This window comes from Sparus aurata, chromosome 6, assembly GCF_900880675.1.
Source record: "Sparus aurata chromosome 6, fSpaAur1.1, whole genome shotgun sequence".
Classification (NCBI taxonomy): domain Eukaryota; kingdom Metazoa; phylum Chordata; class Actinopteri; order Spariformes; family Sparidae; genus Sparus; species Sparus aurata.
The window spans coordinates 8,885,084-8,912,700 of record NC_044192.1 but is presented as its reverse complement, the minus strand read 5'-3'; the positions used below and the strand labels follow the sequence as shown (position 1 = coordinate 8,912,700).

The 27,617-nt window shown below is 40.9% G+C and overlaps 3 protein-coding genes across 4 annotated transcripts; all 3 read left to right on the top strand.

The window, feature by feature from the left end:
• Positions 1 to 1,681: 1,681 nt before the first annotated feature.
• On the top strand, positions 1,682 to 7,322 carry pnp4a (purine nucleoside phosphorylase 4a). The gene is made up of 7 exons (XM_030419015.1): positions 1,682 to 1,781; positions 4,043 to 4,206; positions 4,547 to 4,650; positions 5,286 to 5,461; positions 5,716 to 5,906; positions 6,561 to 6,640; positions 6,763 to 7,322. The coding sequence occupies exons 1-7, from the start codon at positions 1,759 to 1,761 to the stop codon at positions 6,910 to 6,912; spliced, it is 888 nt and encodes a 295-aa protein (XP_030274875.1). The 5' UTR covers positions 1,682 to 1,758; the 3' UTR covers positions 6,913 to 7,322.
• A 1,948-nt stretch (positions 7,323 to 9,270) lies between these two features.
• On the top strand, positions 9,271 to 10,656 carry LOC115582809 (uncharacterized protein DDB_G0284459-like). 2 transcript variants are annotated; one of them, XM_030419016.1, is made up of 5 exons: positions 9,271 to 9,367; positions 9,485 to 9,635; positions 9,742 to 9,986; positions 10,182 to 10,241; positions 10,468 to 10,656. In XM_030419016.1, exons 2-5 carry the CDS (start codon positions 9,520 to 9,522, stop codon positions 10,614 to 10,616), a joined length of 570 nt encoding a protein of 189 aa, XP_030274876.1. In that variant the 5' UTR covers positions 9,271 to 9,367; positions 9,485 to 9,519; the 3' UTR covers positions 10,617 to 10,656. The 2 variants fall into 2 exon arrangements, with proteins under 2 accessions (XP_030274876.1, XP_030274878.1); XM_030419018.1 differs by lacking the exon at positions 9,271 to 9,367 and having other exon boundaries at positions 9,493 to 9,635; positions 9,719 to 9,986.
• A 1,559-nt stretch (positions 10,657 to 12,215) lies between these two features.
• Positions 12,216 to 20,051, top strand: rem1 (RAS (RAD and GEM)-like GTP-binding 1). The gene is made up of 6 exons (XM_030418854.1): positions 12,216 to 12,340; positions 13,404 to 13,520; positions 15,578 to 15,977; positions 18,697 to 18,779; positions 19,043 to 19,250; positions 19,338 to 20,051. Exons 3-6 carry the CDS (start codon positions 15,611 to 15,613, stop codon positions 19,613 to 19,615), a joined length of 936 nt encoding a protein of 311 aa, XP_030274714.1. The 5' UTR covers positions 12,216 to 12,340; positions 13,404 to 13,520; positions 15,578 to 15,610; the 3' UTR covers positions 19,616 to 20,051.
• Positions 20,052 to 27,617: the final 7,566 nt, after the last annotated feature.

The following is a 27,617-nucleotide window of genomic DNA, read 5'->3' as shown; positions in this document are numbered from 1 at the left end:
CAGTAGCAGTAGTTAGCATGAAACCATCTGTCCAGCGTAGACAAGACATCAGAGGGAAAACCAGACAATGTTTTCTCATCATAACATAATTTACTTTCACCCAAATCATTGAAAAAAGTTATAAAATGCTGTTGTTTGGAGCCATCTCACCTCCAAAACTCTACCAGAACCACCAGCAAACATTGTCACTCGTAACACGCTGACCTACAAAGACTCACAACAGGGAGCAATATATAAACGATGAGCTATAGTATACGTAACAAGAGAGAATTAAAAAAAAAAAACTAACTTCTGAAATATGCAATATACATACTCATAAAGGACTGTGAGGATTGCAGTTCTCCATTTCTACTATAAAAACTGAACACAGGGAACCTCTGGAGGCTTTCAGCTGTGTTTGGAATGATTATCATTTCATCTATCATCATCTTATTATTTCATCTCTCTTCTCGAGCAATGTAAAAGACCACAAATACAGCCAAGGAGTTCAATGTAGAGACATTTCCTTCAAATTGATACAGACTCAGGATCAATCTCATGTCCAGCACAACCGAACGTTTCCAATATGAGGAGATTTCTCTTGCATGACAACATAATTCAGACAAATTATCCAAAAAATACAAAGAAAAACATAAATAAAATACATAGACAAAGACAAAATATACATACAGATGTATAAGAAAACATTAGACGTCATGAATTCAATAAAATCAGATGGAATAAATTTTATTTATATAGCCCGAAATCACAATCACGTTGCCTCAATGGGCTTAAAAACGACATCCTCCGTCCTCAGACCCTCGATTCAAGTGAGGAAGAAAAAAAACCTTTAAACAGAAAAAGAAGATGGAAGGAAACTTCAGGAAGAGCCACAGAGGACGGACGGACATGCAGTAAAAATTTGATGACAGTTTTGTTTATAGAATTTGAAAAGATGGTGAGCTCTTAAATACATTTATCACCCTGATATCAGACGGACTGCTGGCCGTGTTTCAGTGAAGGATGATGGTAGTGAACAAGGCAGGAACATATAATTATATCTAAACACATATCTGATGAATTTGTACGTCATATATTGAAAGAATGTTTTCTGGGCCTCAGTGCTGTGAAAATTAAAATCACCTGCTGGATTCGTAAAGGTGCAGAACTTTAATGTCGACTCAGTGAGCGAAGTGAAAAGCAGCCAATCAGGTTATTACTCCAGAACATTGTGATGTCAACGAGGACGCAGTGACGATCCATCAAAGACTGACAAAGTTTTACTGAATGGGTGTGTTCTTTAAGGTCACGATACAGCCACAGCTGACTGTGTGTGTGTGAGTGTGCGTGTGTGTGTGTGTGTGTGTGTGTGTGTGTGTGTGTGTGTGTGTGTGTGTGTGTGTGTGTGTGTGTGTGTGTAAAGCATCAGGATCACAGTCAGAGTGAGTTAACATTAAAGTAAAATCACGTTACTGTCAGCGGGGGTGTGACGCAAAAGTTGGATGCCTCTTACAAAACCCCAACACACAAACACACACACACACACACACACACATATACACACACACACATTCCTACAACACTGTAATCCCATTGGCTGCTGCGGATGAATGGGAGAGTTGTTGACCAATCAGGAGCATGTGACCAGTAAATATGTAGGCCGGTCGGCATCAGCTGGCCACACTCTGACTGTCACTCCATCAACACACACTTGTACACACACACACACACACACATCTGTCTGCTGTATTTTCATCATCATCATCGTTAGTCGTCATCATGCACAGCAAAGAACAGATCAGGTGAGTAAACATCTTTACTACATCTGTGTTGTGTCTCCTCTGAAGCACCTGTGTGTTTTATTGTGGTGTTGTTGTGTTATTAACATGTTTCTCTCAACATACTGGACCAGTGTTGACTGAATGTTTTGGCTTGTGACCCCTCGTCACTGCATATTTCTACTGTGAGCAGCTCGACCAACAAGCAACAGCTTTTTTTTCTGTTTTGTTTTGTTTGTTTTCAATCATTTTCCGAAGCCTGAAAAGATCAATTTCAAAAATCAGATAAGAAAAACTATAATGTTATTTCTTCCTGATCTCTTTGTTCTGCTGCTAACACTTTATTAGCAGCTGTTTTAAACGTTTACAGTCTAATTTCAGTCTGTGAATCAGCTGAAACTGAAACACTTACCGGTGCCAACTGGTACAAGATTATGGAGAACAGAGGAGTACACTTTGGAGGAGCTCTGAGTGCCCACAGGGATCAGCACTGGAGAAAATTATGTAACAACACTGATATTCTGCAGAACCTATTAAGTTGTTTTGGTCCAACACATGTCACAGTTGTGTTGTGAGGCGTACAGTAAGGAAATCTCTTTATAATCAAATGGAGGAAGTAACAACAGAAGTACTCACCTGCTGAGGTACTGAAATGTAGTTTGAGTCGGCAGCTTTCAAATATTGTAATAATGAAAAATTCATATATTATATTTATTTCACCTATTTCTTTTAACTGTTACTCTCTTGTTCCATCTCTTGTCTGTTTTGCTGGCGTTTTCAATCCTTTATTTCCATTATATAATTTTCTTTAAATAATATCTTCACACCGTCTCTACCTGTCAATGTAACAACCTCACATGTTTCTTTCTTACTTTTTAATTTCTTCATTTATTTGCTGACTTTACGCGCAAGTAATTTTGCAGATTGCCTTCTGCATCTGAGCCAAAGTGGTTCATTTGTAGATTTGTATACTGTATTTTATCAATGATTAGATAACAAAAGCTCTGATTCAATAATCAGAAGAATACTCATCGTACAGTGTGTACACGTAAATATATGTATAACAAAATGTTGCTCAGAAATCAGATACTTTTACTCAAGAAATATCCATATGGGTGACTTTAACTTTTAAAAAAGCAGCAGCCTAATCTAAAACGAAATCTTCACTTTTAGTCTAATATGACTTTTGAGTAATTTTACAACCCTGTAAATACAACAAACCCTTCGAGCCTCGGCTTCTGTTCTGAGGTGTGAAACAGAACAAATTTAAAACACTTCTGTCTTCAAAATATGGCGCCACAGTTGCTGAATTATATCTTCATCTTTAGCGTCCAACCAACACTAGCAGTGCATGTGGAAGAGTTTCAAGCTCCATGATTGGGCGCTTTTTGCCAAAATGCACCTTGGGAGTTGTAGTTAACTTTCGCCCAAAAACGTTTATGTCCCTGAATCTTTACCTTTTGACTTCAGAGACCCAGATAATTTCTTGATGCAGCTGTTTCTCGTTTGGACTGATGTTTAGAGAGTTTCATGATGATACAGAACATAGAACTGAGTCATGTAACACTGTTAAGGGAAAGAAATAATTTGACTTTTGCCAGGCAACCAGTGGAGCCTCCAGGAAGTTACTGGTTCCTGCAAAGAAGCAGTCAGGCACATGATTACCGATTAACGAGATATAAATTAGCGAGCTTTATAGGTGCTGGTAATAGGACTTTGTTAGCAAAGGTCAGCTAATCCCCCCTGTCTCCAGACTAATGCTAATTCAAGCTAAGCTAACCCAGCTGCTGCCTGAAGCTGCATATTTAAAGGTCAGATGTGAGAGAGGTATCAATCTTCTCATCAGAACGCCAAAATGTCAAATTATTCCATTTACATTTCACCAAGATACCTGAGAAAGGTAAACAATAATACCACATTTTGTTCATCAGCAGCGTCTTCACACTGAAATGTAAACATGGCCGCATCCTGAGGTCCAGCTGGACGGCAGCACGAGCTGTCAGGTGGTCAGACAACCCGCATTTTAACCAGATTATCTAAACCAAACTGAATTTTAAGGTCAATTACATACTGCAGAGCTCTACCTCCTGATTCAACTTAGACCTGATCATTCTTACGCAACAGTTCACACCCGCTGCCTGCCGCAAAAAAGACTCTTTTCTACAGTCATGATGATGATGATGATGCACCTCGAGATCAAATCTGTCTCAGTTGGCCGTTAAATGAATACATTCCTTCTAAAATAAATAAATAATCCCCCCGTCTTCTCTTCTTCCTGTTTGCAGTCATGACGAATACCAGAAGACAGCCGATTGGTTGATGTCTCAGACGAAGCACCGCCCCCAGGTGGCGATCATCTGTGGGTCTGGACTGGGCATGCTCGCCGACACCCTGAAGTGTCAAGACTCCTTCGCTTATTCTGACATACCGGGTTTCCCACAGAGCACAGGTACCCCAGATATTCAGTCAGAAATCCATTCAATCATGGATCAGATTACTGATCAATCAAGCTTTTATTCGTTAACCCCCCTCAAACAGAAATATATCATAAATCCTGTTTATGAAATGATTGTATGTGGACCAAAGATAGATTTAACGCAGGCTGCTTGAGAATTGGAAGTAAAATAACAAACCTTTCTGACTACAACATGTATGTGCAGTGACTGTCAGGACATGCTTAGCCTAGCTTAGCACAAAGACTGGAAACAGGGGGGAACTGCTAGCATCGCTCCACCAACAACTCCAGAATGTAGCTTCACATGTTCACTGTTTGTCCGTGTGTGTTTTAGTGCAGGGTCATGCTGGGCGGCTGGTTTTCGGGGAGCTGAAGGGGAAGACGTGTGTGTGCATGCAGGGTCGCTTCCACATGTATGAAGGACACTCACTCTGCAAGGTACACACACACACACACACACACACACACACACACACATTTGTGACATTTTTGGTATCTGTAACCAAAAAGGCCACGAGACAAAAGCACGAGCGCTGGCTTCAGGAAACGGATCACATTTTTCCAGAATTCACAGGAATTCAGTGTGTTCACCCAGTTTACATTACTGTGTTTACAGACAATAACTGCACACAAAACACTGGAAATACTGCGCACACACACAGACACACAAACGCTGTGTGAGCTGATTACAGCACCTCAGTCATGCAACCTTTATATAATACAAGTATGACTGTAATCGGCAGCGTGTGACTGAACCTGTAACATGAACTTTGTGCGTGTGTGTGTGCGCGCGTGTGTGCATGTGTGTGCATGTGTATGTGTGTGTGTGTGTGTGTGCATGTGTAAACTGGGCTCAGGTCATGCATGAGTTCGGTCACATGCAGCCTTTTAGCAGACCTTTGAATGCTGCTATTGTTTCCTTCCATATTACACACACACACACACACACACACACACACATACGCTGAGCATTTTTACACAGACCATGAGGAAGTTTTACCTAAAAGGCTGAACTCAGGGCTAAAACACAGGACTAATAATCAACCAAATGATTGGTTGTGTGTGTTCATCAGACCACGTTTCCAGTCCGTGTCTTCAAGCTAATGGGGGTGGAGACTCTGATCGTGACGAATGCTGCAGGTTCATTGGCTGATGGCCTCCAGCCTGGTGACATCATGGTCATCAAAGACCACGTCAACTTCCCCGGACTGGTCGGTCTGAACCCGCTGTGCGGACCCAACGACGACAAGTAACTCAGATATACATTTGGTTATGTGTTGTTTCTGTTTTTGCCATTTCATGTTTCCAAAGCTCGTTGTCTTCTATATTAGTTTTTTGTTGTTATTTGTTTGTTGTTTTCAAATTAATTGTTTCTTTTAGGCTATAACTTTTTTTCACACTAATGTTGTTTACTTCTTGTGTTAACTCAGTTGTCATAGCAACAAAGTATTGAAGATTGTTTACACTTTGTTTTAGGTTGTTTATTGTTGTTGTTGTTTACAGGTTCGGCCCTCGTTTCCCAGCCATGTCAGGTTGCTATGACAAAGGCCTGCGTTGCGTAGCGATGGAGATCGCCAAGCAACTGGGCGTGGCCAGCCTGGTACAGGAAGGAGTGTACGCCATGGTGGGTGGGCCTAACTTCGAAAGCATTGCTGAGGCCAGACTGCTGCATCGACTTGGGGTGGACGCTGTCGGTAAGACTCAAAAACACACACACACAGAAACCAAACTGTCAATTTAAACAAACAACATCCTCGAACATTATGACTAAACTTGATCAAACAGTCAGCAAAACTGTCAAATAACCCGTCACATTCATCCTCAAAACAAATGGGTGGCAACAGAATAACCGCTAACTGCTGCTAACTGTAGCTGCTAACTGTAGCTTCTAACTGTAGCTGTTTTAACTAGTTAGCCGTGCAGCTAGCAGTTTGGACTGGAGGCCCGGGGACCAGGGGACTGTTGTTGTTTACACTTGTAGCCCAGCAGCTTTGAACATAGCAAACATAGCATACAGATATCATGTCAAAACTGATGTTTATTTACATTATGTTGATACTTTAAGTTCATTTTTGAACTTTTTCAACTAGAAATTCTATGGATTTGCCCCTTAATCAACAATAAAGCATCTTTATGCACCTTTCATATGTTTTGTGTGTGAAAATCTTAATTTTTATAGTTAATAACAAAGCTGTCAAGTAAGAAAGAAGACAGTATTTGAGAATAAAGTGAAAAAGTAACATGGCAAGAAAAGAAAATACTTAATTAACGTACTGGTTCCTCATAATTGTAGTCAAGTACAGTACCTGTGTATATGTGCTGTTTTGACAGGTGTTGTGTGTTCACAGGTATGAGTACAGCTCCCGAGGTCGTCGTGGCGACTCACTGCGGTCTGAGAGTGTTTGGCCTCTCTCTGATCACCAACAAGGTAAACACACGATCAATACGTCAACATTTGATAAAATAAATAAATCCTGAGGTCAAGTTGGGAGCTGATTGATCGATTAATTGACTGATTGAGTGATTGATTGATTGACTGATCTGTGACAGGTGGTGAAGAGCTACGAGGACTCAGACAGTGTGAACCACGAGGGCGTGCTGGAGATCGGCCGGCTTCGTTCTCACACTGTGCAGCAGCTGGTGACTGAACTGGTCAGCAGGATGGAGATCAATAACAACAATACCAATAATGCTGTCTGAACACACACACACACACACACACAGGCACACACACAGACACACACACACACAAACACACTCTGTGTATATATTGATTGTTATATTTACAATATTTTTAGACCCCTCTTTGATTTTCTGTCATCATCCTTCTGTATTTTTTACTTCGTCTGTAATGAAACTGTATTTATGTCATCATGGTGCCTAATAAATCTTTATCAGGGTAAATTTGAATGTAAGTATTTATATACTTATTCTGACATTCATGATATTTTATGTTAATCCTACAGATTAATATAAAGATGAACACTGTGCTTGATGGTGCTTTAATATATTGAGACTTATGAGACTTTAAGATATGACACAAAGATTTTTCTATATGTTCTATTGTTGTACATTGTTCCTGTTGAATTATGGGATTTTATTTTGTAAGATAAAAAATATTCACTGGCTTCCTGTTCTGTATTAATCTAATTAAAACATGCTGACAAACCTCCTGTTTCCTGTTTGTGTTGATCCACCAGTCTACAGCCGAGTGTTGCAATCGGAGCTGAAGTGTTTTGAGATGTAGTTCCTCTAATCTCCACTGGATGCTGTTGTGGGAAAACCATGACTGCATTGAAGTGAACAGGAAAACCCCAAACTTTTTCATTACAGGACAGTAATGTTATTCAAATAGCCCATAATCACAATCACATTGTCTCAGTGGGCTTTAAAATCAGTGAACAGTGATCCTCTGTCTTTGACCGACTTGTCGAATGAAGAAAATGTTGCCACACTGTAAAAAAAACTCCTTTAACCAGCAAAAAACAGGGAAAAATGACAGTTAAAAACATTTAAAATCCACACCTAGCAAAGATTTACATATTCAAACAAGACTGTCTACAGCAATGCTAACGGATCAGTGAGGTTTCAGGCCTGCTTAGTGACGGCAGAGCTTTAAGCTAAATGCAAACATTAGCATGCTAAAATGCCCACAATGATCATGCAAAGTAAGTACAATGTTTACAATGCTTACCGTAATAGCTTAGTAAGAATGCGTGCTTACATATGTTTAAGTAACTTTGCGGAGGCAACCGTCTTCCGCTGCGCGTCGGACGGTTCTTAGGCCTCCGCGTCATCCATTAATTCCTGTTTATGGACACCTCGAAGGGCATTATCCCGCTTATACCATGGTCACTTGCCAAAGAAAAGAAATTAAGACCATTAATTTATATTTTCATGTGTTTTACAATCAAAATATAAAGTTTTTCACAAGCCATAACTAAGTTTCCCTGGTAACGCCTGAGGGTTTAACTAATACCTGGAACAATCATAACCCTTCTGTAAGGTTCTTATGCAACAAAGACGTTGTTCAGTCCTCCAGTAAATAGGACGGACCTTAGATACGACTTGGCAACGGGAGATATTGTAGTCCGCACAGCGATGAGCCAGAAAGCTAACGTTATGCTAGCAAGATTAAAGTCAATAACATTGCGTACGGTTGACAAACAGTAAATATAATTCGACAGTATGTTTAACAACAAGACTAGCTAGCTATCCAGTCATGTCATTGTCCCCAAATCAATATCAAGATTTTCACGAACAAATGACCGGCCGTGTGTAACGTTACTGTGGCCGCAGCCTGAAGCAGAGAGCTGAACAGCGAACGGGATGTGAGATTATTCACGTATCAGTAAATTTAGAAGGGACGTGAACTTTCTGCAGCTTGTGTGTTACAGTCGCCACCCTGTGGTGTTCAGAGGATAAGACACTGAAGGACTGACGGACTGAACTCAGTGTTGGAAATATAATATTCAGATCTGATTTGCCAGCTAGCGCATTAATTTACAGCGGTGAACAGTCAATTTGACTGGAACTACTTAGTAGGTGTCCATCAGGGGTTAATGGACACCCTGCAGCCAATCAGACTCGAGTATTCCCCCAGACCATAAAAGCACTTAACATACAGCTGAGGGTGATGGGAATGTCTGGTTGTAAAAAGTATTAGACAAATTTATTCAGTTTATATTCAAAACACCTCAGTGACATGGCTGGTTAGCTCGCTATATTATGTTTACTGTTTGTCAGCTACATGCAGTGTTAGCTGTGTGGCTAACAGCTGAGCTGAAATCTTTGCACTGTTGTTCTGGTTGCTAAGTTGTATCTAAGGTCGGTCCTATTTCCTGGAGTAGTGAACAACATTTCCATTACATAACAACCTTGTGAAAAACGTTATACTTTGATTGCAAAACACGTTAAAATATATGTTAATGGTCTAAATATGTTTGTCTTTTGCATGTGAACATGGTGAACGTAAGATAAATGGCCTCTACGCCAACATTAATCAACACCTTCAGGCTTTTGGCAGCTCTGATTGGTTCAGGAGATTCGAACAGAACGTTTTCTTTCAACTTTTTCAGAATGACACATTGTTTATCGTTTCTAAAAAAAACAACCTGATTTCCTTCAGACTGCAGGATACCAGCAGGACATACTGGTACAATTTTTAAATTATTGCTGAGCACTTACCCATCATCTTACTTTCTGGTTATTCCAAGATCAAGAATAAACTCTAAACTTTCATGTTAATCTACCTTTTTATCCCCCAAAACAGGTATGTAGTGTTGAGACTGCTGTTCAGGTGTTGGCATGACGGTGACGCAGAAACTGACCTCTGATATCTTGGCTGTGTGCCTGCTGGTTCTGCTGCTGGTTCTGCTGGTTGTACTGGTTCTCTGGTGGACCCTCAGACGCAGCAGAAGCAGGTAAGAACCCACAGCTGCCTCATACAGACATACAGCAGAACCTGCTACATGATATGTAATCACTAGAGCAACAATTTGTCTAGATCTGAATGTTTGTTCTCCTCAGAAACCTCACAGAGCTGAAGATCTCAGCAGGACAACCCACTCGCACCCTGACCATCAGAACTGAGCCGGACCATGCCGACCAGCTGCTGGACCGCCTTCTGGACCGAGTCTTTGTTCAGGTGGAAACTGAATCTGGGGACAAACTTGAAGATGAACCTGGAGAGGAAGTTGATGGACGACGTGGATCTCATTCCGGATCCGATCCAGAGGTTTCAACAGCAGCAGCAGCTTCTCTTCCCAGCAGAGGTAGAAGTCACTGAATATTGTTGAAGACCTAAAACAACATAATCTGTTTCGTGAAATTCAATTTAAAGCACCGAAGGAACTGTTATTGGCAGGTGAAATCTGTGAGAGTGCTCATAGCGATTGAAGAATCATCTCAAAAGTTCATGTTTCAAGTATCTTTACGGAGCTTGATGTAGATTTGTTTCCCTCCTGCAGCCGTGAACACTCTGCAGGACAAACTGTGGAAATGGATCTCTATTACAAGTCCTCCTTCTGGTGAGAAACAGAGCACCTTTAAGAGTCAATATGTATTAAAACTCACATTCATAGTGACATTTATCCAAAAATTAAATGCAAACAGAAATAAACAGAAGTCGTTGATATCAGGTGATGTGTTTAAAATGATTTCTTTAACAGTGTTTTCCCTGATAATTCATATAATTATCCTTATTGTTTGATTCATCTGGAATATTTCATTTTATATTTATGTTCTCCACTCCAGACACACCTCCACATACTCCTTCTCCTCCTCCTCCTCCTCCTCCTCCTCCAGCCAATCGGGATCAAACCGACCACGTCGACCTTCAGCAGTCAGATGGAGCCCAGCAGGCTCCTTCGTCGTCTAAAGATTCATCCGAGGACAAATATTAAATATCACAACTTAAGAAATAAAATAAAGGAATCAACTGTAGTTCCTGTCAGGATAAAGTTATTTTATTTATCTTATTTCTTAATGAAAAACTGAGGAGATATAAAACATCTTGAGTGTATCGAAATATATTAGAATAATTCTTAAACTGTAGCATGTAAAAGATGAAAGAATCAGCAGTTTGTATATGAATATAAAATGAACTGAACTGTGGCAGAGTTACATTTCCTCCAGTGACCATGTGGAGGCAGCAGAAGTCAATTCTCCACGTAATACATCTACTATCAGGAATGTTACAATACAGTCATCTGAATGCACAAAGTAGTTCTGTTCCAATACCTGAACCTTTTCTAATTATTTATTTAATATAGTACTTTTTACCCCAAAACACTCTTTTGAAAACAAGCAGAACAGAGGTACCAGTAACAACGGGTGTTAAAAAATAAGGCAAGCATGAACTTTGCAGTTAAAGCAGGAGGAGAATAAAAAACAGAAAATATGTTTTATCGTGTTTTGCTGTAACAGACATTGTTAGTCTATCATAAAAGGTTTCCACTTCAGTTGAGAAAATGTTGAACTTGTGTTGTTGTTTTTATTGTTGCTGTGGTGTTTCAATGAGAGTTAATCATTTTGTCCAATTAGGTGCTAAATCATTCAGAAGTTTAACAGCTGAACTGCTGGTAACTGAGCCGCTCACTGGGTTGGTGACGCGGTGACGATGAGGATGATGATGTGGGAGGAAACTCCTCTTAAAGTTTAAACTTTTAAACCGCAGGGGTGGATCAAATCTAAACATCTGTGATGTGTTGAGTTTTAGTGAGAGCACTCAGGGAGTCAAAGAGGAAATGGTGTGTGTTTCTGATTTTCCATGGCGGCTCGTGTAAACTGTGGAAACCCATTTCTGCCAGATATAAAGACAAATCCAAAAGAATATTGAAAATACTCTAAAGTACAATGATTATTCTAAATTGTATCATTGTATGTATGCAGATTTTTTGATTTTAACTTGACATCTTGGATATTTGAGATGCTATGTGTACCAGAACTTCTATAGTACAGATTCAGGAATAACTGAGCAAATAAGAATGTCACTTCCAAGTTGGAGGATTCACAAAAAACATATAAAAAAGGTCAAAAATCAGCAACATATTCTGACTTCAATCCACTCTGGGTCAAACTCACAGACTACAGATTAACTGATAAACTCCAACAGCTTTCAAACATTCGACCCTTAAAAAGTTTTCACTTATCAGCTCTTTCAACAAAATGCTCAAATAACCTAAATAGAACAATTATATAGATCTTTTTAATAAACAAATGGCCTTAGATACAGTGATGAGCAGGCAGACAACGAAACAAAGTCTGATATATGATGAGATAGGAATACATATTTTTAATTGTAGGCTTAGTAATATGAAGCAAAATAACATATACCTTCTATAATGTATCCTATAAAGACATGACAAGATAAAAATCTCTTAAAAGAACAACAATAAACGCTTCACTTCAGTCGGTAACATGGATTGTTACCTGTTACATGACTGAACTGTAGTATATATTACTGAAATATTATAGGTAACGTTCTATATTGCTCCATTACTGCCAAATAAAATGGATTACCCCAACATGTCCTCTGCTAGCGTATAGTTACTGAAATGTCTGGTTAGCTAACCAGTTGGTAAATCGGTGAATCGTCAACTAGCTTGTACACTTTAACAGCCTGCTGGTGAGTAAATGGGTGTTGACAGTCCTTCATCAGATAAACTGTTATTTTAATCAGCTTGCTAGTTGGTTAAACTGGCACTTCATCAGCTAGCTAGTCAGCAAACTGGTATCTTCAACAGTTAGCTAGTTCTGCCTAATAGTTGTATAGTAGTCAATTAATTACAAGGTAGTAAACTGGTATGTTTATCAGTTAGCTAGTTCTGCTTAATAGTTGTATAGTGGTCAGTTAATAAGCAAGTTAATAAACCAGTCCTACATCAGCTAGCTAGTCAGTAAACTGGTATCGTTAACAGTTAGCTAGTTCTGCCCAACAGTTAAAAAGCAAGTTAGTAAACTGGCACTTCATCAGCTAGCTAGTCAGTAAACGTGTGTTTTTGTTACTTAGTCTTTTAAAAGATAAACTTGTATTTCTATCAGTCAGCAATTCATCAGCTGTTGGTCAGTTAGTTAAAGTTAACCAGCCCTTTGTTAGCAAGCTAGCTCGTAAACTGTTTTCGTGCTAGAAAGCTAAGTAGTGAGCTGGTTAGCTAGTTCTTCTTTTGTATTACTGTGACTTTTTCTGATAGTAAACTGATAATTTGAGTATTTGTACTGCATCTGCTCGTCCTTCATTTACTGGGTAGTTATTTAACTTTTTCAAAGACTCTACGATGATTCGTTTTGACAAGTCGTAGAAACGTCTTTCGTCATTTAGCTCTCAGGTTAGTGAATTTACTAAATATTTAAAATCCGTATCCAGTGATGACGACCATTGTTTTATCATGTAAACTAGATCCTGACTGAAAAGTTTCATGGAGCAGAACCGAGTGTTACGGGACGAACAGGAAGTGACTGAGATGTTTCCTAAACCAACACACACACACACACACACACACACACACACACACACACACACACACAGTCCCTCCTCAGTTATCTGTTTCTCCTCTGCTGTCACTCTGACACACACACACTCACACTCACACACACACACACACACATACACACACACACAGAGGGAGGTAGATAACTCTGTGATTCCACTGCTGAATTTTTAACGCTGTTGTGGAACTTTTTTTTTCCAGGCGGGTTACTGTGGCACCGGGGTACTGTTACACCGCCAGAGACGCAGACACAGGGTCCAGTTCAGTTCTGTTGTTTACTGAGGCTGGACGGACACAGGACTGTTCATGGGATGTACGGTAAGGCTGCCTGTCTGCTGCTTGTTATCTGCTGCTGATGCTTATTTTTAATATCTATTCATTTTTTTCAGTTGTCACTTACAAATACTTTACTGTCACATATTTATTACAATCTCTGTCCAACAACAGAATTATATCAGGAGGTTATTTTAAGATATTTTACACATAAAAACATAAATTTTACATTCAATAGCACATGTGGAAAATATTTCACTGTTTAGTTAACATGTTGACGTGTCTTTTGATATATTACATGCGATAATATTCACATGGAAGTTGCAGGAATTTGGGGGGTTTATGACATTTTATGTGTAAAGTGTCATTTTGAAATGTGAAAACATGCATTTCTTGTGCTTTCTTTAATGTGAGTTTCTGGTTGATATCACTCAACTTAAATTTAATGATGTAGTTCTTTAACTCCTCTTCAACTCTGTCATTAACTTTGTATTTTACATGAGACCTGCAACAATTTAACCTCCTGAATGTCTGATGATTGTAGCTCTGCAGTGGATGAATTAACAAAAAAATACAATAACTTCTGTTAATGAAAAGTTATTGTGTAGGTTGTTGCCGAACTTAAGCTGTGAAATAAGTGAGAGTAAGTTGTTCACTAACTACTCTCAAAGGCAGGAGCTCTGTCCTGGTCGGACTCAACCTCACTATCACTGACTGTCGCACTTGGCACCTTTAAATACTTGAATTATTTATCGCAGGAGGTTTGTTTGTGTGTCTGTGCTCTCTTACGCATGCTCAGGGTCTTCATGGGTTTAAGTTTAGTATATAATAACCAGGATTAGACCGGGGGCTTGAGTTTGTTAGGTCCTAAATAATATTCAGTCAAAGTAATTTTTAAATTTTGTTTTTTTGTACATTTAAATACATTCTAGCTGATTGTGAAGTCAAAACAGTTTATTGTAAGAGACCTACAACAGACTGTTTTGAATTCTTGTCCAGTCCAAGAAACAGAAACTTAACACAGCAATACAAAGTGTGCTATGTGTTATCATAAATGTAAAGGGATGTAGTCGGTCACAGGAAATGTACTCCCTGTGTAAAGATAGGAAATGAATTCCTCTGGTTCTTTTATCATCAGACCCTCATGTCTGTCTGTCTCCAGACAAATCATAAAAGGGAGTGACCATCATTTGATCAGAAAGGTTTAATTTTAATCTTGTTGTAATCTTGTTGTAATATACTGAACTCTGCTCAGTGTATTTCAAACCTTTATCAAAGCTAGTTAGTTAGTTAGTTAGTTAGTTAGTTAGTTTCAACTGATTTCTCCATTTACACCAAATATTAAATGATAAAACATATTCACAGTAAACAGTAACTAATAACATATACTTATTTGTGATCTGTGGAGAAAGTCCCCAGACTCCCTTTAAAAAAACGTTAAGTTCTGTGACTTGTTGCGTTAGAAGACACTTTATAAACTTTCTGAAACACAGTCTAAGACAGATTGTTAAGTATTTGGGCCTACTTGTTAATTCGGCAAACATTATAAGTGATGAAATTTCTTTCTTTGTGTAAAAACAATGCATCCAGTGATGTAGGTGTTTATTTGCAAGAGGTCACTCGAGACACATGTCGAGATGCATTTGATGCCAGGTGTGAACTGACGGGCTTGAAGCGGTCCACTTGTGATTGGATCATTCAGAACGGATGGTAATACTGAGCGTGAACAGGCTCTGTGATGCTGCCATCGTCTGGTGGGAAGTGTCCGGTCTGTTGTACCAGAAACCAGCAGTGATGTCAGAGTGTGTTGACACGCCCTGGAGTACACTTCTTCATCACTGCAGCACGGTCACACGTTAAACTAAAGGTTTGATCTGTGTTTGTAATCGGTTGCTGACCGCTCTCTTAGAATATGGACAACGCAAAAAACAGGATCATGTTACAGCTTTAGTTAAACTGAGATTGGATTGGAAACGATGCTCTGTGATTGGTCGTTTTAAAATCAGTCAATCAATCAATTTAAAGACCTTTCCAAAACTCTGAAATACGATAGTGAACCAGACTTTATTCTTGAACCTGAACCCTCCTTGCGTGTCCCTCAGGCCCATCCATCCTGATGCCATTACCATAGCAACATGACCCTCAACACCCAGAGAGAGAAGGAGCCCCTGCGACGGCGAGCCAGCACGCCGATTCCTCCCGGCCACTTCTGCCATCACCCGTCCTGGCCCCGAGACACTCGGCTCTCCAGCAGCACCCTTCCCGACCCCGAGCAGCCCCGCGCCCAGCGCAGCCACCCTCCTCTGGGACAGTCGGCGTCGTACCACCCTGGAGACAAGTCGCTCCACTACCGCGCCCAGTGGAGTTCAGACTCGGAGGACGACTCGCAGAGCGACTCGGAGTGCATTTACAGAGTGGTGTTGCTAGGCGACCATGGCGTCGGAAAGACCAGCCTTGCGGGAATCTTTGCTGGAATCACAGAGAAAGACGAACAACCAGGAGGTGGGATGTTACGTTTGGTTATGTTATAATCTGATTGGTTTATCTAGTTTGACTGTTAATCCAATTATTTCTAAAGCTCAACACCTCAGGGATCTGCAGGTTTTTTTGGCGCCTTAGCTCGTGGTAGCTAATATCAGCTAACTTTATACGGATTCTGCTGTAAAACTGACGCAACATTACGGATACCGCTGCTTTTAACGATGAGCAGAATATTACGGATACCGCTGCTTTTTTTTTTTCTAAGACCCGCCCTCCTCACCTCTGATTTACTTAGCCTGATATTCCTGACCTCACTTTAACCAATCTCACTCTTCATGCCTAAATCTAATCAACCTCACCAATGAAGGCAACCAATCAGAGGCAGAGTAGGGGGGATCTTAGCAAAGAGAGCAGTGGTATCCATAATAACACATATCTGAAGTACTTAATCAGTTTATCAACTAATGCATTTGGTGTGATGTCTTTTAAAATGATCAGCAGGATGATCGATGTTGACTCAGCCAAAAGTACGAGCAAAGTTTGTCTTCAAAGGTGACAACTCTCAAGACAGAGGGTCCAATTTCTCCCTATTCATCATCTTTAAAGAATTTAGTAAAACCAGATTCTTCTGGGGGTTTTCTTTTGTCGTTTCTCTGCACAGCTCGCAGCAGTAACAGGTTCTTAATGTTCATTTTCCTACGCTGCTGACACAGCTGGAGCGTGCAGTGCGTGCTTGGCACCAGTGTTTACAGAACTCTATTGTCCATCCGTGTGGATCCTCACATTGTTATCTTTGTTATTGTTATAGTGATCGTTCTTGATGTGGATGGACCTTAACAACGGATCTTGTTTGCAGTTGTTAGTTTCCGGTCAACAGCTTTTTCCGATGTCTTTTTTGTAATGCTGGTCAATGGGAAGAACACTTTCTGGGCTTCTGAGGATGTTTTTAATCAGGAACTATGTTTATTTGCTTTCTTGCCAGGAATTCACTTTCTTCACAGTAGATATGCAGCTACAACAGGCAGCCAACTGACTAAGTTTACACATAAAGACTAAAAACAGGGAAACAGCTAGCCGACTCTGTCCAAAGGTAACAAAATCCTCCTCCCAGCACCTCTAAAGTACATGAATTAACAAATATCTGGCCTGATTTGTTGGTTTTACACTTTGGTTTTTGTACGAACTAAACAAACAAGACACGTGTTGATCAGTGAGCTTTAGAGATGCTATCAGGTGGATTCATATTTAGCTGCGGACGTGAGAGCGGTGTTTAGTCATTAATTCATTAAAGGTGCAATATGTAAGAATCTGACACCTGTGGAATTCATACAACATACAGCACATCAACAGAGTGCATTACTGTAGCTGCTGTAAGCTAATAAGCTCAGTGCAGCTAGCGGCCGTGCTACAGTAGCTGACTCTGCGGGAAAGAGGTGCAAACAGGCTAGGGGGCTAGCTGGTTAGCATGCTAACTTTAGTAGATTGCTCTGCAACAAAAAGATGTTTTTGATTTAATGTTGAAACTGTCATTTCTCCATGTTCCGTTGATGATTTGAGTTCATTTTTTAATGTTGTCAACTAAAATTGTTAGATAAATTAACCCTCCACTGACTGTCCACATGAGTTTATTGGTCATAGTTAGTGTTTCTTCTATTACAAGTCTTACTACTTGATGGAACTGACAGACTGTCAGACGTTTTTCCCCTTTAATGTTAACGTGTTTTATTGTGTTGTAGTTTTGTACTCCAGCTCCATCCTCTGCAGATCAGTGCTCAGTTTCTGTCCCTGACTTTGCTCTGGAATCACAACCTTGACTGACCCACCATCATTGATCAGCTCCTGTGTCACGTGACGATTGGCCTCGGGCCATGATTGACAGCCTGTATTGATCTGTGACAGTCTGACATGCTGTGAGGGGGCAGAGGCTGTCTGCTCTTAGTTTTCCAGCTGACTGGGCTTCGTGTCTGGTTACACTCTCTGCTTTAGTTTTACACGTTATTATTGTATCGTTTGTTCAGAGTCCTGATGTAGTTGTTTGTTAATGTTATTAACTGTGTTGTCTCTTTATGATCAGTGACATATTTTGTTGTTCTTGGATTGTTTCTTTCACTCTTGCTTGAGTCGTAGTTGGTCAATCCCTCCACCACTCGAGAAATATCTCAGCAATTATTCGACAGATGAATGTGTCCAGTACTTTGGTTTGAGACAAAATACCTGCAAAACTATTGACATTCCAGTCACCCTCACTTTGTGTTTAGACCTAATTGGTAAATGTTAGCATTCTAATTTGCTACACTGGATGAGGAACATTGTAAACATTGTACCTGCCAGACTTCTATATTTCGGCATGCTGATAATTTCAGATTTTGATCGATCTTGAAGGTGTCCCTAATTGACGAGTGGATCCGTGCTACGTGACCAAACAGATCCAGTTATGTAACCAACTAGATGCTACATGGATGAATTACTTTCACCCAACAATGTAATGGAAGTTTGAGCTTGTCAAATGGTGGATGCCGAAAATAACTCACTTAAATTCAATATTATATTAAACTGAGAAATTCTTTGGATTTCTCAAAACTTGAGATAACGATTTCGATAAGGATCATGGAACATTATTGTGATTTAATAGATTGTGATATTATGTTTTGTTTATCCTTAATGCTACATTAGCATTTAGCTTAACGTACTGCTGTGCCTCACAGAGGTTCTAAGTCATGTTGTTTATTGTTTGTTGCAGAGGACACGTACGAGCGCACACTGACAGTAGATGGAGAGGAAACCACACTCATCGTCATGGATACCTGGGAGAACGACAGACTGGTACAGTGTGTGTGTGTGTGTGTGTGTGTGTGTACACGCCTGATCACTGACCAAAAAAAGAAGCGTATTGAGTATCGATTAGATTACTATTCAGTAATTCTCTCTTATTAAAGGAAACTTCCTGTTGCTCCTTCACAATAAATGCCTCATCCTGGTTCACTCCAGATACACTTTTATTGTGAAACGGCATCAAAATCTGTATTTTCCAAATTGTCTCTTTGAATCTGGATTCAAACAAAAGTAAATCTGTCTCTCCCTGTCAGGAGGCGGAGGACGACTCCTCTCAGGTCGACTGTCTGAAGGTTGGGAGTGCTTACGTCATCGTGTACTCCGTCACGGACCGCTCCAGCTTCGATTCCGCCTCTGAGCTCCGTATCACGCTGCGACGCGCCCGCCAGGCCGAAAACCTTCCCATCATCCTCGTGGGCAACAAGAGCGACCTGGTCCGGTCTAGAGAAGTCGCTGTAGAAGGTGAGGGTCAGAGATCTGATGATGGCTAATGACTGACTGATGCTATCAGAGGAATTTATTCTCTTTCTGTTGGTGTTTTTTTCCCAGAGGGCCGAGCGTGTGCAGTGGTGTTTGACTGTAAATTCATTGAGACATCGGCGTCTCTGCAGCACAATGTGGCTGAGCTTTTCGAAGGCGTGGTCCGACAGATCCGCCTCCGTCGGGACGGCAGCGAGGCCGCCCAACGCCGACGCTCCATCTACAAACGCAAAGAGAGCCTTACCCAGAAGGCTCGGCGCTTCCTGGACCGACTGGTAGCACGCAACAACCAGCGCATGGCGGTCAAAGCGCGGTCTAAGAGCTGCCACGACCTGGCCGTCCTCTGAAGACACTTGTCCAACAGGAGGTTGGACTTTCTTTGACTTGTTGAAGTTCTCATTGGTATCGCGGACGATGGCGTCTACGAGCCGACAAGAATAGTGATCAGCAGCAAACAGCGGACAGATGATGTGCTGTACGTACGTCGCTGTGAGCACTGTGACAAACTCGTTTCCCTGTTTGAACATTTGGTCTCGTGATTTTTTGTGACTTTTTCCTCCAGATGAACTAAGTATTAAGAACAGACCGACTGTAAAAAGGATCGTCACTGTAGGGTTAAAGGTTGGATGAGTGTTTGTCAGTGTGTGTGTGTGTGTCTGTGTGTGGGTGTGTGCGACCAGATGTCTGTTCGGGATATCCTGTAGTTTCCGCTGTGTCCTCTGTTCTCCTGAGGTTTCTACTGTTTTCAGTTCAACACTGTGCAGAATAAAAGTCTTAAAGGAACAGTCCTCTCAAAATCATGTTTTACAGACATCAAATACAGCTGACTGCCTACGTGATATAAATATACGTACTTTTTGATCATTTGAATTCAGTTTTATTTATATTATTTCTTGTCTTTTGCTACCGTTTGCTGCTCAGTAAAGTCTTCCACGCATTTAAACAATCAGATCCAGGCGCAGCAGTTCCTCTAAGTTTTTGAGGCTTGTGTAATTTTTTCAGCCCGTTCCAAAGGAATAGATCAAACTTGTGCTTATCTGCTCTAAAGTAAGCTTCTAACATTAACATGTCCTGCTTACTAGCTGACCTCATGAAGCAGGAATCTAGAGTTACTTCCAAATAGACGACTCTTCGTTAGTCAGTCCTGGGTGATAATATATCAGAGCTCAGGCTGCAGATGCTGAGTTTTAACCAGTCAAAAGGAGCTTTGTTCTCTCTCAGTGTAAACTTTAAAAACCAGCAAGTCCCATTTGTCAATTCAGTAACGGTTGTTTTTCTGAACTTCTGACTGAAATCAAGCACCCATTGTTGATGGCATATCTTTTCAACGTAAACTTCACCGGAGTGCGACGATCAAAAGCTTGACATACGTAGCAACACTATGAGCGGCGGGACTGAGTCAGTAGTAAGTACTTCCTTCATCTTATCGCACATTTCCCTGTGTTTTTATCGTCATATTTTAAATCCAATTTAGATTATTTTGTCAATTCTGTTAAAATGAAAGGTCCAGTTTGTAAGAAAGTTGATTTTTGACTCTTTGCGATGGTGGCCAAGCAAACCTGCCGTCCCACAGCGTCACAATCAACTTTCCTACAAATTGGATCTCTAATATCAAATGATATCAAATCATCCACTTGTTTTTGTTGTAATCAATAATCATTGAAAGTTGTAATATCTTCTCTTCAGGAGCTGCAGGGATCAAACCGCTGTGTTCCTCTTCAACATAAACACACTCGCAGGTCGCCACATAGACCCCCGGGCCTCCGAGGTGTTTACTGCTGCCATGGTGACCTGTGGTCGGTTGAAAACAATGGAAGATGAAGCAGTTTACTGACCAGTCGTCATGACGACAGGGTTACATGCTGACACTTCTGTGGGGTTGACAGAAAACAGGCCGAGTGTTGGGCTGATGGATGGGACGGTGTCTTTCACTGGGACTGTTCTGCCCTGAGTTTAGCCCCTCAGGCTGAGTACAAACCCCGTCGGGAACCATACACGGCCTGGTTAGCTGTGTTATTATTATTACCCTCAGAGGAGACAATCCATCCATGATAACAACTCTGTGAGACCACGAGCTAAATACTAACATTAGCATACCAACAGGTTCAAAGCGATAATGCTAACACGCTAACGGTAAACAAGTAATGTTTACCGCGTCCGTCCATCTTAGTTCAGCGCATTCGCGTGCTGATGTTAGCCAGCTAAGAGTCGACACAAGGGCCGAGTTCAGACTGAAGGAAAATCTGATTTATTTATCAGATCAGATCTTTAACCTGTTAAGAACTAGCAGGGTCTATTTTGGGTCACAGCCCTCGAAAATTACATTTGTATCTCTGCAACTACAAGGTCTATTTGATTAATCGAGGTATCACGATAAAGGGAACACTTAAAAACACGTGTTCAGATGTGTACGTGTAAGTATGTATGTCACTGGGTCTGAGTAAATGAAGTTGGCACGCAGCATAAATGTTAGATTGTATTTCTGTCCTGATGAATGATGCAGCTCCAAATCTCTGGCCAACCGTAGCAAAACATCTCAACGTGACCTCCGTTGACTTTTACGCTAATAAAGTGAATCAGAGGCCATTTTGTCCACACTGATATTTGCAAGTGATTCGATTTTTGTCATGTCATCAACATATCTCAATGGATTTCTGTGGTAACGATGTAGGCGTCAGTTATTATGTACGCTGGTGAAACAGATTTTCAACATAAAAGCATGAGAAATGGAGCTCCATCATCTCACCATGCAAACAATCACGCTTTTAAATCTCAGAGCAGAGGATTTATTTCTCTCTGTCTCTGTGATGTCTGCAATGCTGATCCAGCAGCAGGGATGATTGTGTTGACTCTGGATTTGACATTGCTGTTGTGTGTGAGCGGGACAAGATTGTCCATATCTAATTTCATGGCAATCCATCCGATATTTGTTTTCACTCAAAGCCACGACTGTGAACCTGGTTGTGGCGCAGGAGGAAAAGTCAGGAGGTCCCCAAAGTCATCAAAGTTTTATTTTTAGAAAGCGAACAGAAATGAAGCCGAGCTGCTGTGAAATAACAACAATCTGCAGCCGTTTATCTGGAAACCACATCTGGCAGACTGGTTGTCCCAGTTTTTACTGATCAAATATCCTATCTGCTTATTGATCGGCCATTTTGGTGACAAACACACACACACACACACACACACTCCCACACACAGTGGTTGCAAAGGGACAGTAGATGGAGGAGGAGTGTTTAACATCGATTTGATGAGGGTAATGGAAAAAATGCATGACTCTGCTCAACCCGGATGACACACACACACACACACACACACACACACACACACACACACACACACACATACACACACACACACACACAGAGTGATGTGTAAACATCCTCTCAGTGGAGGAGGACCAGAGGCTCAAAGCTGTGAGTTCAGCTCCCTCCTGAATCTGTCAGAAATAGAAACATCAGAAAATTCTTCTCATTGTTTCCTCTGAAGTGTCAAAAGTTGAGAAGATTTGAATAAAGGCTGATGACACCAACTTTTACATGAACTGTTCAAATTGTTGGAGCTGCTTCTTGCTCTTCTTGTTTTGTTTAATGTCCAGCAGTGAAGACGAAGCTCCAGTATTTGCCTGATGGGCAGATATTTCTTTTTGAAAAATCAGCCATTTAGCAGCTTTGGGGTGAATGTGGGTCATGAGCTCAAGGCTAACTGGGACTCAGCGTGGACATGTGCAGATAAAAAAATCGACATCACTCCCCGCAGCCATGCTGATATGGAAAGTGCTATTTGTGTTTGAGTGTCTGTTCAAAGCTGTCCAAGCGTCAGACTGGCTGCCAACCTGACTGGTAGAGATGAAATGAAAATATCAACACTAAAGAGTTGATTCAACTCATTTAAAACAAGCTAAAGAAACTTCTTTTTTTGTATCTAGTATCTTTGGTTAGCTTTTTGTGACACTCTGTCCATGTACAGCAGCGGATGATGTAGGACAGAGGCCAAAATTGGTTTACCTGTTTGGTCATGATGTATCATGAGTATCAGTATCATGGAATCAAAAACAGGTTCTCCTTCAGTGGAAAAATGTCAGCTTACAGTCACAGTTTGGAGTTGCGTCAGAAAGACGTTGGCGTGGGCGAGGACTGCCAATGTCTTCCCAATGAGCAAACACATGTATAAGTACATTATATAAAATAAGTCAACTGACCAGTCCATTAACCTCGACCTCGTCCCTGTGCAGACATTGTCAATCTTTTTAGTCTGTTATGTGCTGCACCTTCATACAAACATCTAGGCCTACTACCTGCCCAGGTGAGGTAAAACATGAGATTGACATGGTACCCTCGATTGGATCGATGGGTCCAATACACATCTTAGGACTGTTCAGCAGTCATTGTCAGATGACCTTAGTTCAAGATTAACACAAGTCTTAGTTCATGGACGATTCAAGGCTCACAGGAGTTTCAGCTCAGGTAAATATATTGGAAGTTAAGTTTTCCCAACAAAACATAAAAACAACAAGAATTGACTTTTCTGACTCTCCTCCTCACAGTTACATCAGAAAACCGAGCTGTGGAGAAACCTGACGGCTTCAGACTGGAGAGAAAGTCTGTAGAGTATCTGTGTCTGAACACGCGTTTGCTAACCTGAACATTATTCTTAAGGACATTTCAAACATTTCAGGCCCCTTTGAGGTGCGTTTGATTTACAGAGCCAGAGCAGAGGACGCAGAGAATCAAACACCCCCCCCGTGTTTATTTAAACTGCACAGTTTCCTCTCTGTCTGTCTCTGGTTCAGTGTAAAAACCTCCTTACTGTATCTCTGCCTCTTAATGCACACACACACACACACACACACACACACACACACGCACACACGCACACACACACACACACACACACACACACACACACACAAACACACACACACACTGACACTGCCAAGAACTACAGGAATGTAAACTGAAGACGCTGCCAGCAGTGTGTTCGAGTGTGTAAGACTGTGGCTCCCCCTGCTGACTGGGTGATGTCTGTTAACATGATGAGATGGGATGATATGAGAAAACATGGGACTTTATTTATCCTGAGGGACATTCCTGTGCAACAGAAAGTTAAAAATGACTGAAACATAAGAAGAAAAAAAAGCACAAAACCACAGCAGACTAACTATAAAAAGTGTAAAAGGAGTAAATGCTGACCTCAGTGCAGAAGAGATAACAATACAGGTAAGATACGATAGATTTTGGAACATTAAACTACAATAAAATCTAGATAACTAGATAAGGAAGTATATACAATGATACTGAGAAATAATAAAAGGTAATATTGCCAGGATATCAGAAATATTACATCTGATATTGTAAAAAGAAGTACTGCAAATGATATTATAGATAGAAGAAAACATTTCAGAAATCTAAGTATCAATGAAATAAACAGCACAATAATTTAAGGGGTAAGCAAGTTTCAGTTATATTTGTGTTTTCCTTATAAAGTAAATAAAAGCAGTCTTCAGTTTAAACAATCCTTCAACAATGCATGCTGGGAAAAAATCTGCAAATATTATAATGGTGCCTCCTATAAAGGCACCATTATAATATTAGCAGATTTTTTATATTAGCAATATTAGCAGACGAACTTCAGAACTTTATAACTGTGTGTTTTTAAAACACAGTTATAAAGTTCTTAAGTTCGTCTCAACATAAAACAGAAAATGATCAAATATTCCACTAAATTCATGTCTGATGTTCTGTTCAGTGTGCAGTCGTGTGAACACTGTGAAATCTGACAGTCATTTCTATTCAGTAAACTATTAATTAACTTTTTCGCTTGTGCAACTTCAAGTTAATGCTCCTTATTATGATTATGATTCACTTGTTTTTAAGCCATTTTGATTGCTTGACTCTGTAATTGAATGAATGTATAATTACATATTTTTATGTTGATACCTGGTTGTACTGTTTGAAACTTGTTTCTTTGAATAAGTTAAAAGTAGAGTTAAATGCAGATGATTGCATCCTGAACTGATAACTCTGTTGAACTGACATATTCAGCGGCGTGTGTGCAAAACGTTGTGAAAATACCCTTCAAGAATGTAGATCTTGCCTGAGGAAGGTGGGTGCCTCCATGGACCTGCTGTAAAAGCTCACCTACAGACCTGACATAACATGCCTGACATTACAACCAGGCTTTGAAGCATGCAGTGTGAATCCCTCTCTGAATCCTCTCCAACACTGTGACCTTTAGGCAGGAGTTTGTCTCTCTCAAAGCGAACAGACACGAGGGTGTTTGTAAGTGAAGTAATTCTGTTTTTCTGCTGAAATGAGACACAACAGGCATTTGCCTCCAGGCTGCAGCCCGCATTTTGGATATCCGGCCTGTCCGCTCTCTCAGTTCAGTTCAGTTCAGTTCAGAAAACTTTATTTATCCCATATGGGCAATTCAGTTTACAGCTCCCAGTTATATCAAGTTAGAAAAGAAAGAGAGAAAAAAACAAAACAAAAAACAAAGCAAGACATACAACAATCATTCATGAGACATACAACTCTGACACACAACTCTCAGTTATCAGTAAATTAGTTCAACAGCGATGTCATGTACCTGTGCGATATACAAGTAAATAAATAAATAAATAACAACAAGCACAACCCTACTCATTAAAATTGGCATTCATCAACCTAATAACTGAAGGGATAAAAGAATTTGAGTAGCGATTTGTCTTCCTCAAGGGGGCATCAGAGTAAATTCACTGGACATGACATGGTCTCCCTGCTTCAGGATGCATTTTGCTTTCTGGACCACACGTTTTTTCCAGAGCACACTTACCCAAAGACTATCCGGTGGAGTATAACCCAAGAAGAAGAGCAGCAGCTAGCTGCTCAGGAGGGACTGCAACAGCCCAACAAGGCGGTGTGTTTACTAGGGAAACTACAGATCACAATCACAGATATTAGCACTGCTGTGAAGCACCTGAGAAGCCAGAAAATACGATTCTACCAACCAATCACAGTCGCTGCAGTGCACATTCCTGCGATGCATAGTTACATCTATGGGGAGGTGCATGTCAGGCTTAGTGTTAGTCATTCACCAGGAGGAAAACATCAAGCTTCATCCACTGAGTGACATCGCTGGAGGCAGTTAATTGAGTGCATGCAGCTTCTTTTGTAGTCACAAAAAGCTTTTACTACTTTTTTCACATGTGCAGGAGTAAAATCGATGGAATTCCCCTTTAAATGCAGAAAATACGTTACTTTCCTCCTCTGTGAGTCCACACAGTGTTGGACAGTGCTGAGAGACTAAAGACAGCTTCCTGATTAACATTTGTCTTGGTGCTTATGCCGTCTCTGGTTTCAGGGGTTGTGTGGGACGTGTGGAGAGTCCTTCCCTCGGGGAGGTGGGCACCTTCTGGGCCTCGTTCAAGAAATTCACCCACAGACCTGACACAACATGCCTGCCACTGCACCCAGGCTTCGAAGCATGCTGCCTCAATCCCTCTGTACAAACATGACCTTCAGAAGGGCTGCGAATATTGTTAGGGCAGTAGGACGCTATTTTTCTGTAGAGTTGATAGCAGGGTTTGGTTGCACCTAAATAAATAAAGCTATCATAAAGCAAATATGGAGCAGAAAGCAGAAGAGACAGGGGATTAACAGGAGCCCGCTGCTTTTTTCTCTCCCTGGGGCCTCCTAATAGGTTAATCCAGCCGTGTTCATATACTGTATCCTGTCCAAAAACACCTCAGTGAGGAGTGAGGAGGTCCTCCCACCATAGCTGCCTTCTGGAAAAGGAGGAGGGGGCTGACGTGAAATGACATCAGCTGCCAGGCCTGTCAGAGCAGCTGCTGCTTCCGGTTGACCTGAGAAATATTTACTTTCAGGAGTCCCAGACTGCCTCAACATGTCAGACATACAGTCATCAGCTCTGAGGAACTGGGTGACATTTCACACCAATATTTTATCCCCATCAGGAGCACACGGCTGATGAGACGCTTCTATAAAACCCCTCAGTGTCTGAGTGAATTCTTCAGTAAATCCTCTAATGTTCAGTTTGTGGGTGTTCCTGTTTTGTTGTCCGCCCCCTGCCTGGGTACTTCTCCTCATATAATCTACTCAACTCTGTAATCTATTCCAGATGGGGCGTGGTCCACATTCCTGCAGTAAAGGGAGTCAAGAGAGCCGAGGACAAATGACAGTCAAACCGGAAGTGATCCTTCAAAATAATAGCACATCGTACAGGCGAATCATTAGATCAGGGGTGCACAAATGTTTTCCCTTAGGCCAGAAGCAAACACTCTCTGTATTGTATTATTCTGATGGAAAATGGTACGAGGATCCCAACCTCCCTTATATAACCACTTTT